The 16,375-nt window shown below is 38.4% G+C and overlaps 1 protein-coding gene across 1 annotated transcript; it reads right to left on the bottom strand.

Annotated features, from left to right (window-relative positions):
* Positions 1 to 627: 627 nt before the first annotated feature.
* On the bottom strand, positions 628 to 2,908 carry LOC136232880 (rac-like GTP-binding protein RAC13). The gene is made up of 7 exons (XM_066022338.1): positions 2,674 to 2,908; positions 2,504 to 2,591; positions 2,308 to 2,417; positions 2,098 to 2,161; positions 1,158 to 1,222; positions 1,014 to 1,079; positions 628 to 916 (listed from the first exon to the last, which is right to left on the bottom strand). Exons 1-7 carry the CDS (start codon positions 2,770 to 2,772, stop codon positions 812 to 814), a joined length of 597 nt encoding a protein of 198 aa, XP_065878410.1. The 5' UTR covers positions 2,773 to 2,908; the 3' UTR covers positions 628 to 811.
* Between the last annotated feature and the right edge of the window lie 13,467 nt (positions 2,909 to 16,375).

The following is a 16,375-nucleotide window of genomic DNA, read 5'->3' as shown; positions in this document are numbered from 1 at the left end:
TTTCGGCTTAATACATCATTTGCCCCTGAACTTGTCTAAAAAACTTGATTGGCCTCCTGAACTTTCAAAGTATCCTGATCGCCCTCTGAACTTGCAAAAAACATAATCATTTGATCACTCGGTCGCAAAAAAATAAGTTAAATATGGAAAATGTATTTCACGCATCTTAAAATGTTATTACATAATTCAAAAATAGATTAAAAATGAAGTTTTACTTATTCAACTATAAAACTTGTTTTCTCTAATATTAGAATCGTATACCCTGATTTTGGTCGTTTTTATTTTTTTTTTAAGACTCATGCAATACGTCTTCCGCATTTAACTTACTTTTTCGCAACTGAGTGATCAATTGATTACATTTTTTGCAAGTTCAAGGGGCTAATTGAACATTTTATGCAAGTTCAGAGAGCTATCGGGACACTTTGAAAGTTCAGATGGCCAATCAAGTTTTTTGGACAAGTTCAGGGGGCAAATGATGTATTAAGCCATTATTTTCTGATTAAGGTTTACTATTTACCTTTCAACTCAAATGATACACCTGCCACAACTAACTTCTAGTGTGATGTAAAATTTAATTGGATTTGATGAGTCTTATCAACTAATTGAAGGAATGATAGACCTGCCTCAACTAACCTCTAATATCATGAATTTCATACATGTAATTTTTCATGTCCAAATTTTTACAAGTCCTTATTGAACAAATTACAAATATAAAAAATCAAAAAATTAGAACATGTATGTATACAGAAACTTATCAAAGGGAAATTCGTATTTTATGAAAAATAAAAGTTGACGTAAATGCGGATATTCGCTAAAGGAAATTGCATCTTCTCTTCTGCTTGTTTCGGGGCTTCTTCTTTGGCTTCGGTGGTCGCATGGCTACTTTAATCGCAGCATCAAACACAGTTTTCACATTCTAATCAATAAAAAAGACACATAAATTAAATTAATTAATTATGAATTATAATGAAATTAATTAAGGGGTTTGATTTATGTTTTTAATTAATAAATACCTGTTGAGTTTTGGAACTGCATTCTATGTAAGTTACAGCACCTATCGTTTTCTTCAGTTCCTCACCCTGTTAAGCAATTTAGATAAAACTTAATTTAGAAATTCAATTTTGTAAAATTTCAATGTAATTTGATTAATTACATGCCTGAGTTGTTGTTATTGCTGTTGCTCCTGGGTGATCAATCAAATACTGCTTATCATCTCGCAAATCTGCAAAGTTTTGTGCCAATGATGTAATATTTAAAAGTTGGTACAAGCAATCTAATTGATAATTTTGATTTTGGTGGATTGAATTATTGATATTTAATTTCAACGCATTAAACCTCACATGATCAGAAAAGTCACATTTGAATGTAAAATTCAGTTATCAGAGTGTTATTCATTTCAACCGTTATTGACATTTGATTTATAAACAGTTAAAAACAGTTTTTTTAAGGTGGTGTGGTTATACATAAGGACACTGATTTTTGGCTCAAGGTGCATCAAAATTTTTGAGCGGGTAGTGACATTTTCATAAATATAAAGTACAGTCATACCATTCTACCCATGTAACCTTTTTGAGTTTGAATGGTAGTTTAGTAACATTTCCGCTGCTGCCATAACGTTGCGGGAGAGACCATTACCATATAGATAAACTATAAAAGTCTTATTTCGAACTATAGAAAATACAATTTCAGACCCAAGTTACATAAGCAACTCTCTTTTAACTGAATCAGATGTAGCTAACTGATTTTGTAATGGAGTAGCATTGGGGTATAGGGGCTAAGCAAGGAGCGGCGTTAAGGAATGTCGAAGTGACGAATCTTACAATAGAAATGGAAAGAGTGACTAAAGTGTATACGTGTTTTAAAGTGTGAGACCCAAAGTATCGGTTTGGGTCAATACGGTTAATATCTAAGTAATATTGGGTGAGACTTTTATAAATTTGGCAAACAATGACCTAGTGTGACAAAAAAAAAAAAAAGTACAATCGTAAATCTAATATGTTGAAATAAAAGATTAGTGATTCAATTTACCAAAATCGGAATCATAAACGACTCAGGATGCTTTTGTCTTAAAAGTTGAAAAATCTTAAAATTACTCACCAAGTTTGGTGCCTACAAGCACAATTGGCACATTTGGAGCATAATGTTTCAGCTCAGGTAACCACTGCAAAGTCGAGGATGAGTCAACAATCAAAATACTAGTAACTGGAAACGAAATCGAATGGAAATTAAAACGGATACAAATATAGAAATCGAAATTAAAACAGAAACGGATATTGAAACTAAAACGGAAACAGAAAAGGAAAGAACCTTTTTATAAATGTTCTCAAAACTGGCCTTGCTAATAAGAGAAAAAGCCAACAAAAACACATCAGCTCCTCTGTAACTCAATGGCCTCAGCCTGTTATAATCTTCTTGCCCTGTAATTTACAAAACAACCCTTCAATATATAAAATCTTACCCTACACCCCCTGATTTTCATGAAATTGAAAAAAGAAGTCCATACCTGCTGTATCCCATAATCCAAGATTAACAGTACTACCATCTACCACAACATTAGCACTGAAATTATCAAACACTGTCGGAACATAATCCTAATCAAACAAACAAACACAAAAATCAAACCTTAATATTCCAAATAATCAAAGTAAGATACAGTAGTAGTAGTAATAGTACCGTAGGAAATGTATTGCTAGTGTAAGAAATAAGCATGCAAGTCTTTCCGACAGCACCATCTCCAACAGTAACACATTTAATAAATCTAGCTGTAGTCATAATTTTTTCTATGAGCTACTCAAAAAACCTCCTTGTAAATCCTTAATTATTTATGTGTATTTGGTTTTGTTTTGTTTTGGTTTTTTTTCTACTGGCTACTTGTAAAAGAAGAAGTAGTTTTGAAGGATAAAATAGCATAAATTAAAAAATTATGATTGCAGAAAGAAAGAAGAAGAGGTGAGAAAGTGGGTATGGTGGTGGTAGTTAGTTAGTTAGTTAGATTCAAGTGTTAGGACAAGGGATGTTATCAAAAGGATAAATGAAAATGATATAATAGGTTTCTTAACTAATGCACAATGATATTCATAATAGGATTAAGTGAACTATAAGATTAACTTGTATTTAATGTCTAAAGTTTAGGTAAATTATTACATCCATTACCCTTTAACTTTACGCTTACGATTCATTATCTGAACTTCAAAATCGAAAATTATGATTACTGAATTTTGCACTTTAGTAACATAATGAGCCATTTTACCGTTGATGAAGATGACCATTTCTATTGTAGGTAACCCTCCATTGTAGAGTGGATGAAAATAATACTCTAAATAACTTTAATTGTTGATTTTTTTTAGCTCATTTAGGTGTTGTTTGTTTATGAGAGAGGAGAGAGAGAAATCTCCAGAAACGATAGATTTGGAAAAACAGAAATAATGGTTTCATATAAAATGTGATTTTAAACGATTTTAGGACCCGTTTGTTTTACCTACTGTTTGATGTTTGCTAAGCTCATACTTTTATAAAAAAAAAAGAAACTACTTTTCAACTATAAAAGGCAAACAACAAGAATCCTTATATTAAGCATTTGGTCTTCCATGTCACTCGGAGGACCCCCAATTTACATTTCGACACGTGTAGTGTGATCTCACATAATAATTAAAATAGTGGGGTCTCTTATAATATATGTGAGTCCGTGTTATACGTGTCAAAATATGTATGAGAGGTCCTCCATTTGACATGGAAAACCGGATGCTTCTAATAATTTGCCAACAACAAAGGTCTAACCAAACACCTAAACTCTACCTTTTAAAGTGAAAATGCAAACATGTAAAAAAGTAGCAACGGAACACATTTTTAATTGTTAAACTTTTATTGTTATAGATAATGTTGACTTTGCAATGGTAAAAGAGGCAATAGTTTTAGTAAAATACAAAGTTCAAGGTCATAATGTCCCGTTTTAAAACTCAGGGGATGATAATAAAAGTAAAAGCAAACTTAAAGGACCCCGAGTGTAATTTATCCTAAAAGTTACAACCTTATATACACTCTTTTCTGGCTGTCTCTATCATTTTGATTACCTGGGCTTGACCTCATACTACCTAGCTTGGGCCCCCTTTGCTGTTGTGTAAGTAAGAACCAATCAGAGATTTATAATATATATTACTTTTGAAAAGTTATAAATTTGATATATTTTGTATAGATGGAAGCTTTACATGAATTCGGTCCATATGATCTGAATCAATGCAAGATTTCTTATAATTGGGAGGTTTTAAGTACAACTTATTATTTTAACTAGTAGTAGAAATTTTAGATTAAATTATTGTTTTGGTGAAATTTGGTGAGGTTTAGGAAAAATTAGACTAACTAAAACTAAGAATATGAGTACTATATAAACGGGGTGTTTGTTAGAAGGGATATAGAGAGGTGGGATATTGATAAAAAAAATACGAGATAAGTTATCTCGTGTTTGTTTGACAGATAGAAGAGTGAGACAGATGAAGGATAAGCCTCTTATCTCTCAAATCCTATACCGAGGAAGGGGTGGTATAAGAAGGTGGGATAAGCTCCTGCGATTTTAATAGGATGGAAAAGTCCATCCTATCCCTCAATTTAATGTTATGTAGTTTAAATAAGGTTAAAATAATAAAATGTATTATTTTATCCTTATCTCTATCCCACATATTAAACATTGAATAATAATTATCAAATATCATATTTTTATCCTTATCCCAACCATTTATCTTTATCCTTATCACAGCCTTTATCCTTATCCTTAAAGAAATAGGTATAATAAAAGGAAATTACATGAAATAAAATAAAAGAATTTTATTTTAAAATTAACTAATTTTTTTATCTGTATTTTATCATTTCATGTTTTTTTAAAATACATCAGAATTTCATTTTTTTTGTTTCTAATTTTATCAAATTCAATTACTCATTAAATTTTTTTTTTTTGTAAATTCTGACTTTAGTTACATAGTTAGAATTTTTTTTTCAACAGTAGACACTTGTAAATATTTAATAAATGTGAGAAAAACACAAATTTAATGATTTTCTGAAAGATGACTTGATTTGAGTAATGTGGCCCAGGTTCGGCCCACTTAAATTTTAGACCTGCGTTCGAGTTCGGGGCCCAACAATATAAAATTCAAATGCAACGGGGTGGGATTGACCTCACATCCCTTGCATAATCTTAAAGGTTAGTTACAGGTATGTAGGGGTGTTAATGGGACGAATACTGGATCTAGATAAGTTTAGTATTGAATCGTTAATATTTCGAGCGGAGATTTTACGAGCTTTAACTATAGAAAATCAAAAATTCCTATAACATACTCCACATGAGTTTAAAGATTATATAAAAAAAAAACAATCATTTGTCATGGCCGAATTCTAAAAATAGTTGCTGTTACTGGTGGTCGAAGAAGACAAACTCACACATCACATATGACCTTGTTGCGGACGAAGTTACGTATGGACAGTAGTTGTTAGTGCTACTAGTGTGAATGGTAGCGTAAATGGAGAACTTCGGGAGAGAGAATCTAGTTAGTCTTTAGGATTTGTATTTTGAACTTCGATTTGAATTTCTAATTTTCCAGACTAGTTAAAGGTCCGTAAAGTGTTTTTTTTATGGGCCCTGTGAGTTGAGAGTACTCCATAACCAATTACTCATTTTCTATTTTCGCCCATGGTCATTAATTATTTTATTTTAAATTAAATATTAATAAAATTTATATAGTAATTAAAAAATACTTTAACATGTTCACGAGCTTTTTAGCCGAACTTAAGGAAGCTCAAACTTGGCTCGTTGATGTCTCGAGCCGAGTCCACTTGAATCGAGCCTTGACCGAGCTGAGCTCGAATAGTTGCGAACTACCCTAACTCATTAACACCCCTAGTTACAAATAAGTCAATGATGGCTTAAATTATTACAAATGTTTCATACTTGAAAAAGAAATTCCAACTATATCCAAAATTTAATAATCTTAAGCATATTTTAGAAGTGTCCCAAACAGCTTCATTTGAAATTCCAAATCCTCAAATGTAAAACTCTACTGTTAGAACATTTCTCTCCCTCTTTCTCAGGTAATCTATTTCCACCGGCTTCCATTTTTCCAGAATGTAGGGCCGATCCTGAGATTTTAGAAACCTAGAGGCGAAGTAAGTAAAAGATAAAGTTAGAAGAAAAATTACTTAAACATAACGCTTTTTTATATTACACTTAATAAAGGAACAAATAAAAACATCCAATTTCATATAAAAAATCTTTTATTCCACATTAAATATCTAATTGCTCGTACAAAACATTATCTAAAAGCATTTCTAGATGCAGAATTACTAAAAATAATGTTTACATCAATATATTCTAACCTATTTCTTTCGATACATAAAATTGTTAAACCATTTAACATTTCTTGTGACATTGTTGATCTCAAATAGTTTTTCAATAATTTTAAGTTCGAAAAAATTGTTTTAGCAAATACAACTGTCACTGACAAGTCTCAGAGTGAAATTAAGCAAGCTACTATTTGTCGTTATCGATTTCTATATTCATATAAAATATTCTCTCTGTTTACATAATAATGTTTCAAGAGAATACAGTTAAACCTCGATAAATGAATATTCGATAAAGTAATAACCTCGATTATATAATAAATTCTTCTGGTCCCGACTTGGGCCAATGGACTAAAGTAATAACCTCGCTAAATGCATTAAGTAATAAAAAATATTTAAATCCTTAAGGGCCCAATGAAAATATAAAGTAATAATTATTAAATAATTACATACAATATATATATATATACCAAAACCTTTTAATCAATCAACTATAAGTCATTTCTTCTAAAAAAAATGCATCTATACTTGATTGTTTTTTCTTTCCACCTAAACCAAAATGAACACCATTTTTAACTTTTTGTAGTGCAAACACAACTTCTGGTATATTTTGCTCATGTTGTAGCAAGTAGTTGTTTAAGGTGACCATTGCTTGAAAGGCCTCTTTTGACGATACATTTGCGACAACACAACTGTCATCCGGCTCTGGATCATTTCTATCATCATTGTTCATTATTGACTGGATAATTTCTTCGTCTGTAAGCGATTCCATAACTGCATCATTCTCTCTAGGATAGTTCAAAAGATGTTCGACATCCGTCACATTTCTATAGCATAAATTAGAAATGACATCACTTAATCCTTGGATATCTTCATCTAATTGACCAACTTCTGGTTCAGGAATATTAGCATCTTTTGAACGAATCTTGCAATTATTTGATTGATTTGTAATTATGCTAATGTGATAATTACAAATCAATCATATAATATATTTCCTAAACAAGATAATTACATATCTAATGAATATTTATCGATAAATGAATAATTTATTCATTTATCGATAAATAAATAATCTCGCTTAATGAATATTTTTTCCGGTCCCAAGGATATGCATTTATAGAGACCTATTTAAGAAATGTAATTTATTCATTTAATACTATAACTAAAAACTTTTATTGCCCTTATATTCACTAACAAATTTTTAATTATAACATATATTAATAAATAAGGGTATACCGTCCTAGGAAAATTAAATTTCCGAGGAGGCATCTATTTTGAAAATGAAAAATTCAAGAAGGTAAGGATATTTGTTGGGTATTGCTATATACCGAACCCAAATTTCTTATCACCGCACCCATTGACCCATTTTGCTCCTGGTATAATTTTTTTGTCAAAATTGGGGAAAAAAATTTGAGAGAAAATTCAAAATTTTGCCTAAACGGATGCGGCATACCATTCCCACCATGGTGGGAACGGATGCGACATCCGTTCCCGCCATGGTGGGAATGGTATGCCGCATCCGTTCCAACCATGGTGTGAACGGATGCGGCATACCATTTCCACCATGGCGGGAACGGATGCTGCATCCGTTTCCACCATGGTGGAATGGTATGTCGCATCCGTTTAGGCTAAATTTTGAAATATGCAAAATCGTAAAATTTTTAGTGACGAAAAATACTAAATCATTCAATTTTTTGTGACGAAAAATTAAAAATTCTCCTATTTTTTGTGACGAAAAATGCAAAATCGTCATGAAAAATATATATTATTTTCATGAGTTCTTTGATAAGAAAATGTAACTCTTAATGTTTCCGACTTGTAATCATCTATTTTCGGGGTTCGGATTGTCACACATCAATTATTTTCATAATTTCAATTATTGTTGTTCGGGTTTATGATTTTGGAGAGAGAATTTTCAGTTTTTGATCAAAATTATGAGAAGGGCAAAAAGTCCAAAAATGGTGGTGAAAAGGAATTTGATGGCGGTATTTAACAGCTCAGTATTTGTTTTGGAAAGAAAAGTGGGTATGACGTTTTATTTTAATGGATCTAAACTACAAATGCATGTGAATTTATAAATTTTGTGTACAATAAATCTCCTCCTACTCCTACATTGCTTCATTTAATTTGTCCTATTATTATATTTTCTGAATTCGAAGACGAAAACCACGTTGTGCCTCTCAATTTAAAACTGCATTTAGATGGTTCTCAAATTTTAGGTTTCTCAATTATTTAAAATTATTATTAAAGTTATCTATATTATTGAAAAAAAAAAAAACAATTGATGTTATTGAATTTTTAATTATAGTTATTTCTGATGACCCGCGAGGCTAAACCGGGTCATACTCATTTCGCAGGCCCAGTCCATACTTAGACCTATGGTCTAAGATCGGATGAGACCCGAATAAAGGAAGCGGGCGCAGCGAGTAACCGCTCCGAATGGGACCCGAATAAGCGGAAACGGGTGAAGCGAGTAACCGCCCCGAATTCCTAAACGGAGCATCAAGACTCCCACTCAGAACCACGTTCGTTGCCATGAAAGGGACATGGCCTAAAAAGGGGGAACCGCCCTCAGAACGTGACCCACTAAGGAGTAACCGCCCTCGGCGGTTACCTAAAAAACACCTATAAAAGGCCTTAAGAACGAGGGAAAAAGGTACGCTCACAATTTTTCCCGCAATACTATTGTCAAATTACCAACCTTCTTACAAAAACTGACTTGATCGTCGGAGAGTTTTCCCGGAGATCCTGTCTCCGGTTCTGTTTTGCAGGTAACTCTGGCAGAGAATATCAAATCGGATCCGGCAAGTTATCATTGGTGCGGTGAAGGTGGACATTTTTTACCAACATTTGGTTAAAGGTACGCGAAGAACATGTCATAACCATCACGAACGACCGGCGTTACCACTAGATCAACCAGTATGAACTCCAGGGGACCACGGATTGCGAATTCGCAACCTGCAAGTGCACAGCCTGTGGTGCCTAGCTCATCGGGTCCTTCGGGACAATTGAGTCCCTTATTGGAAGTCCAAGTGCAAACTGAGATGGAAATGTCCAATAGTGATTTCGTGCAGATGGCAGGACAAGTCTTGGCTTCGAACATGAGCCAGGCGGCTGGAGATCGAATGATTAATTTACTAACTGCCCTCGCCGAACACAATACCGCCGTGGCGGCTGCTCCTCAAGAACCTGTGGTTATCTCAACACAATCACCGACTATCCCTGTCATATCGGCCCTCCCGCAGCCATCTCAGGCGCCAAATCAAGTGGGCCAGAGTAGTCGCACAAACCCACACAGCCACCCGAGCAACTACTCGCACCCAGATCTCATTACGACGATACATCCGACCTGGCAGCCATCCCAACCGTTGCCAGGAGTGCAAGGCACTCTTCCGCTACAGCAAGTGGAACCTTTTCCTCACAGACATTCGGAGTTGATGACTCCTGGGCGAGAGCACACATGGAACTTTGATCCTATAATGGGACAGCGGTTAGTCCCCCAACAGGCACACGTCTCAACACCGATGGGCGGGTGGATGCCACCCAGAATTCACCAGCAGCGGATGGAAGAAGTCCGGCGAATACCCGATATTGACTTAGAAGATCAATTACGAAGCATGATGGAGCGAATGGGGTACTCGCCTAGGCCGAGAGCAGAGGTCCAGAGCGATTCACCTTTTGCCCCTTCGTTGCGGGAATTCATTCCAGATCACAGAATCAAAGCGCCCGCGATACCTAAATACTATGGGGATCCAAATTCTGATCCTGAGGCTCATGTCAGGAACTACAGAGAACTAATGGATGTTGCAGGAGCGAGTGAAAGCATCATTTGCAGGTTATTCTCGGCAACTTTGGGCGGAGCCGCATCTGATTGGTTTCGATCTTTACCCGCAGAATCTATTCACAATTGGCATCAATATAGTCGGGATTTCTGTGCGAAATTTGTGGGCTGTAAAGCAACGGATGTGACGGATAGGCAGCTGAAGGAGATCAAACAGAGGAACTATAATTCCCTAAGGGAATTTGTTGTCGCATTCAACGATATTCTGGTGCGATTGCAAAACCCGGATATCGTGAGCATCCGCAACATCATGGCAGATGGAACCACAGATTGGAGTATGCGGGAGGAAATCATCCGCAACAAGCCGCGCACAGTGGCCGAACTTATGAAAATAGCAAAGGAATTCATGGAAGTGGATGATGTCAACAGGGAACATAGGGCTCAAACCCGGCGAGAAAGAGATGCCGATAGATCCACTTCGGACAATCGGCGCCAGACCCAGTCCAAAAGTAATTTTGTTCGAAGAGGCGATCGCCCCTTTCAAAGTGGCGGATATCAGACACCATTAAACACGACTCGCCAGGAGGTGTTACTTTGGATCGAAAAGAGCCCCCTGAAGAAGGATGTGCGGTTCCCCGAGGTAAAAGGTCGAACCAATTTGGGGCGACATCCTAACAAATATTGCAGGTTCCACAGACTGAACGGCCACGACACGAACGATTGCTATGAATTGAAGAAGGAGATTGAAAGGCTGATCGAAAGGGGCAAGCTGAATCAATTTGTACGAAAGGAGACTAGTGATGAGAAAGCAACGTTACCGCATCAAGAAGAGGCAAGGCCCAAAAAGAAGCAGAAAAAAGGAGTGATAAACGTGATAGCCGGCGGGATCTATGAGCCTCCAACAAAAAGAGCTCGCCGTGAACAGCAAAAAAGCAACACTCATAGGGGGGATGCCCTCAATTACTCATTCGCGCGAATCACGGAGCCGCATGCGGATGCTTTGGTGATTACAATGGCTGTAGAAGGATGGGACGTCAAGCGGGTCCTTATTGATACTGGCAGTTCTTGTAATGTTATTACTCGGACTGCATTCAACAAGTTGGGAATTAATGACGAGCGAGTGGAACATACATTCATGGATGTAACAGGTTTTGGGGGTCAATCCTCTCAAACAAGTGGACAGGTGGTGTTGGAGGCAGAAACAGGCGATAAAAAGCTAAAATGGCGAGGTGATTTAGAATTCGCAATTGTTGATCTCCCATTGGCCTACAACATAATTCTGGGACGCCCATTCCTGTCAGAAACGGAGTCGCTCATCTCAATGAAGCATTTAACATTACATTTACCAACACACCAAGGGCGAGTCATAGTTGAAGGTGATCAACTTGTATCTCAACAGGCCTATACATTGTCACTTGAACCAAAGCCAGACGAGGAAGATAAGGTAGAGGAGAAGTTGCCAGCGGAAGCATTGGGAGAAACGGAACTATTCGCCATCTCAAGCGACAAAAATGTGTGAATAGCGATGGGCCTCCCCGAAGAAACGAAGAAAGCCATTGCCGAGGTGCTGGTCCAATGTGAGTCGGCATTTGCCGCCCCAAATGAAATACTGAAAGGAATAAGTCCAGACGTAGCAACCCATCGTTTGAATGTAGACAAATGTGCAACCCCAGTGCGACAGAAAAAGAGAGGACATGCTCCTGAGCGGCAAAAGGCGATTGAAAAAGCAGTGGCGGATTTGCTAAAGTCAGATGCAATTCGAGAAGTCACCTATCCGGAGTGGTTAGCCAATGTGGTGCTAGTCAAAAAGCCAAATGGAACGTACAGAATGTGCGTCGACTTCAAAGATCTGAACAAGGCATGTCCGAAGGATATGTATCCGCTTCCTAACATTGATATATTGGTAGATGGAACTGCATGATATGAAGCTTTATCATTCACCGACGTGAAATCTAGTTACCATCAGATACCCATGGAGAAGGCGGATGAAATCAAAACATCGTTCATAACTCACCAGGCGACTTATTGCTTCAAGGTGATGCCCTTTGGATTGAAAAACGCGGGAGCAACATACCAGAGGATGATGAACAAGATATTTTCAGACAAATCCGGTGAGAACTTCTCGATCTACGTTGATGACATGATCATCAAAAGCAAGAAAATGCAAGACCACCCGCAGGATATCAAAGAAATCCTGGAAGTGCTAATCAAATATGGCCTCAAATTGAACCCAGAGAAATGCACATTCGGAGCAAGAGCGGGAAAGTTCCTGGGTTTCATTGTTAGCGGCAAGGGAGTTGAGGCGAATCCCGAGAAGGTTAAAGCAGTAATGGAGATGAAAACGCCGAGGAGCATAAGAGAAGTACAGAGACTAAATGGGCGGTTGGTGGCATTAGGGCGATTCATATCATGCTCAGCTAGGAGATGTCTACCTTTCTACAATGCCATCAAAAAATCCAAGTCCTTTGAATGGACGCCGGATTGTCAAGAAGCATTCGAGGGGATAAAGCGATTACTGTGTTATCCGCCCTTAATGAGTAGGCCGGAGGATGGAGAAGATTTATTTCTCTACGTATCCGTCACCAATATGGCGATATGCACTGTGATGGTGCGAGAAGAAGAAGGGCAACAATATCCAGTGTACTACGTGAGCAAAGTCCTGAAGGATGCAGAACTCCGGTATTCGAAGTTGGACAAAATGGCCCTCGCAGTGATAACCACGGCGGCTAGATTGAAACCATACTTTCAGGCGCATACTATCATTGTGAGAACTGGCATCCCAATGCGAAAGGTATTACAGAAACCTGACGCATCCGGCCGGTTGATGGAATGGTCAATTCGCCTGGGAGAATTCGATATTCGCTATGAAGGGAGACCAGCGCTAAAGAGCCAAGTACTCGCCGATTTCGTGAACGAATTCACCTGGGATGACGATGAATGTCCGAAGGCACAAAAAGAAGAGTGGAGTATGTACACAGACGGGGCATTATCTACAGATGGAGCTGGGCTGGGAGTCATCATCAAGGGCCCGGAGGTTATTCGCCTGTGCTATGCAGCAAAATTAACTTTCAAAACTACCAATAATGCCGCAGAGTATGAAGCAATGATATGCGGATTGAAGTTGCTCAATGAACTCACCCCAGAAAGAGTGGTAATCTACAGCGATTCCAAACTCATGATAAACCAGATCACAAAAAATTATCTGGTGAAACAGGAGGAGCTAGTAAAATACCATCAGGTAGTCGGCAGATTGACACAAGAGTTAACGCACAAGGGAGTCGTTTGGGAGATGGTGCATGTTCCGCGAGGCCAAAATGCAAAGGCTGACGAATTGGCAAAAGCAGCGGCAAGTAGAGAACCATGGAGTCAAAAGGCATGCAATTTGGAAATAAAATCGGCACCAGCATTCGAGGTCGATCAGATTATGGTCATCGAAGAACTGGAAGACGATGAAGATTGGCGGATGCCCATTCGCCAATATCTGGAGCAGGAAGATTTACCGGTTGATAAGAGCTTAGCCAGAAAGCTAATTGGGCAGTCAGCTCGATACTCAATTCGGGATGGAACTTTGTATCGGAAATCGTACACATGTCCATGGTTGAAATGCATTAGTCGCAACGAAGGAGACTACGTGCTGCGACAATTACATGAAGGAATTTGTGGCGCGCACGAAGCTTCGGCGGCGTTGGCAAGAAAGGTCAAACTGATGGGATACTACTGGCCCAAGGTGGTGGAAGATTCCCAGAAGATGGTTGCAGAATGTCACAATTGTCAAATACATGCGAATGAAAAGCATGTTCCCGGAGCCGAACAAATCGCTATAATGATGGCGTGGCCATTCGCAACATGGGGAATCGATATAGTGGGTCCATTCCCAGAAACGACAAAGAAAAGGAAGTACTTGATAGTCGCAGTTGACCACTTCAGCAAATGGGTAGAAGCGGAGGCAGTAACCGCACAAACACCTGAGCGAATGATCGAGTTCTTACGAGAGAACATTATCATGCGATTTGGAATCCCGCAAAAGCTTATAACTGACAATGGCACCCAGTTCAACTGTGCCAAGTTCAAAGCATACTGCGAAAGCATGGGGATCAAAAATCATTTTTCTTCCGTAAACCATCCCCAATCGAATGGTATGACGGAGGTTACCAACAGGGCCATGATTCAAGGCATCAAGAAGCGGCTAGGAGACAAAAAAACAGGTTGGGCGGATGAGATACCCCATATGTTGTGGGCATACAGAACCTCTGTAAAGGCAGCAACAGGCGAAACACCTTTCTCGCTAGTTTATGGAGCCGAAGCAGTCCTACCTGTTGAAATCAAGTCGCCCACAGATCGGATAATTTATTATTGCGACACACAAAATCCTATCAACATTAGAGATGCTTTGGATTCTGTGGAGGAACGAAGAGAAAAAGCTTACATGCGAATGGCAGTATACCGCAATAGAATCAAGCAATATCATGACAGAAGAATGCGAAAAGTAATAATCAACGAGAACGACTTGGTCTTGAAAAAAGCGGATAAAATACAATCCAGAGATGGCAAAGGCAAGCTGGGCGTCAACTGGATCGGACCATACAAAGTATCCAAGAAGCTGGGACCAGCCACTTTTGAAATAGAAGAAATGAGCGGAAAGAAGCTCCCGCGCACCTGGAATCTAGAGAACCTACGCCTATATAAAAAGGTCGAGTAGTTCGAGGAAATGACGAGTACTCTTTTTCCTTTTATGAGTTTTTCCCATTGGGTTTTCTGATAAAAGGTTTTAATGAGGCTTTGATCCCACACAGTTGGTGTACCTATGTAATAAACCTTTTTCTCTTTATCAATAAAGGTATTCAATTATTACATTTATTCAATATGTTACGCCCGAATGCGGATTGTTCTTAAAAAAACATAAATGTGTTGCCTATTAAAGAAAGGCGGATGCATGATTACGCATCACTCGCAAAACCCTTAGGGTTAAACTCAAAAAACACATAAATGTGTTGCCTATTAAAGAAAGGCGGATGCATGATTACGCATCACTCGCAAAACCCTTAGGGTTAAACTCAAAAAACACATAAATGTGTTGCCTATTAAAGAAAGGCGGATGCATGATTACGCATCACTCGCAAAACCTTATGATTATATTATTTTCGAAAGAAAAATAATAGAGTAAGGCATAAAATTAAGCGAATAAACGAGTACTCAAAAATTGCAAAAAGGGTTTGGCCACCCTAGCGAAAGCAAAAATTACTATGAAGAATTACAAGTATGAAGTCGGCAAAAGGCAAGGATCATACATGAAAATAAAGTGACAATAATCGCACGTATAGGCAAGGCAAAGCGGCAAGTGAAAGAAAATTAATATATACGGGCAGTTTGTTACATACAAAAAGTCCAAATATAAATTAAACTATGCTACGGCTTCCTCTCCTTCACCCCTATTGCTTTCCTCGCCTCCAGCGACTCCCTCATTTCCTCCAGTGGGCGGATCTACTTCAAGCGAATCCTCAACCCTCGAATCAATAACTGCTTCAGAGGGCGGTACCTCTTGCTCAGGCTGAGAGATGTCCTGCAGTGCCCCTTCTTCCGCATTCTGGGTAGGGATCTCGCTGATAATTGGAGATTCCTGAAAACTCTTCCAATCTAAGAGGAGTACCTCATCCATATCAGCATCCTCGGCTTCCAGCTTGTCCCACTTCTCAGTTAAATCCTTTTCAGGGATGGGAACCTTGGGGCGGTTAAGTACGAGACCCTGATGTCCATGCTCATAAGCGGCATGAATCCGCTCCCCATACTAGTAGATGCGGGCACCGTCTTCAGCCAGAATTTCCTCAGCCCTCTTCTTTTGTGTCTCCTTGGAATCAGCTAGATCATCGAGGGCCTTTCGCAGCTCATCGGACTTAGCCTGAAGAGATTTAAGAGCCTCCTCCTTCTCGCTCACAGCCTTCTGAAGGGCGCCTTCTAGGACCTTCACCTTCCCTTGGACATCATCATAAAGCGACTTCTGAGTCGCCAATTCAGTACCAAGACCTTCCAACTCCTTGGCTCGCTCGGCATCCCTTCGGAGAATGCCCTCAGCGAAATTGATAATCTGCATATAAGACGGCTCACGAATAAAAAAGGGCGAATAGAAATAGGCGGTTACAATGGATGCAAGATCCTTGAAAGAGAATGACAAGCAACAACATACCTCTACAGAACGCTTCTCGATCCCCTCCACAGCGGTAGGGAGCGGTACTTGTTCGCGCACACGGGAAGCAGAGGGAAGCCGCCCGAGGA

The sequence above is a fragment of the Euphorbia lathyris genome, chromosome 6 (assembly GCF_963576675.1).
Source record: "Euphorbia lathyris chromosome 6, ddEupLath1.1, whole genome shotgun sequence".
NCBI classification, from domain to species: domain Eukaryota; kingdom Viridiplantae; phylum Streptophyta; class Magnoliopsida; order Malpighiales; family Euphorbiaceae; genus Euphorbia; species Euphorbia lathyris.
Note: the sequence above shows the minus strand (reverse complement) of the source record. Positions and strands in the feature narration are given on the sequence as shown.

Excerpts from the sequence above, each read along its gene's own strand:
- LOC136232880 (XM_066022338.1), bottom strand. The coding sequence starts at position 2,772 with ATGACTACAGCTAGATTTATTAAATGTGTTACTGTTGGAGATGGTGCT. Across the intron at positions 2,162-2,307 it reads TTGAGAACATTTATAAAAAG|TGGTTACCTGAGCTGAAACA; the intron begins GTTCTTTCCTTT and ends TCGACTTTGCAG. Across the intron at positions 917-1,013 it reads GCAGTTCCAAAACTCAACAG|AATGTGAAAACTGTGTTTGA; the intron begins GTATTTATTAAT and ends TTTATTGATTAG.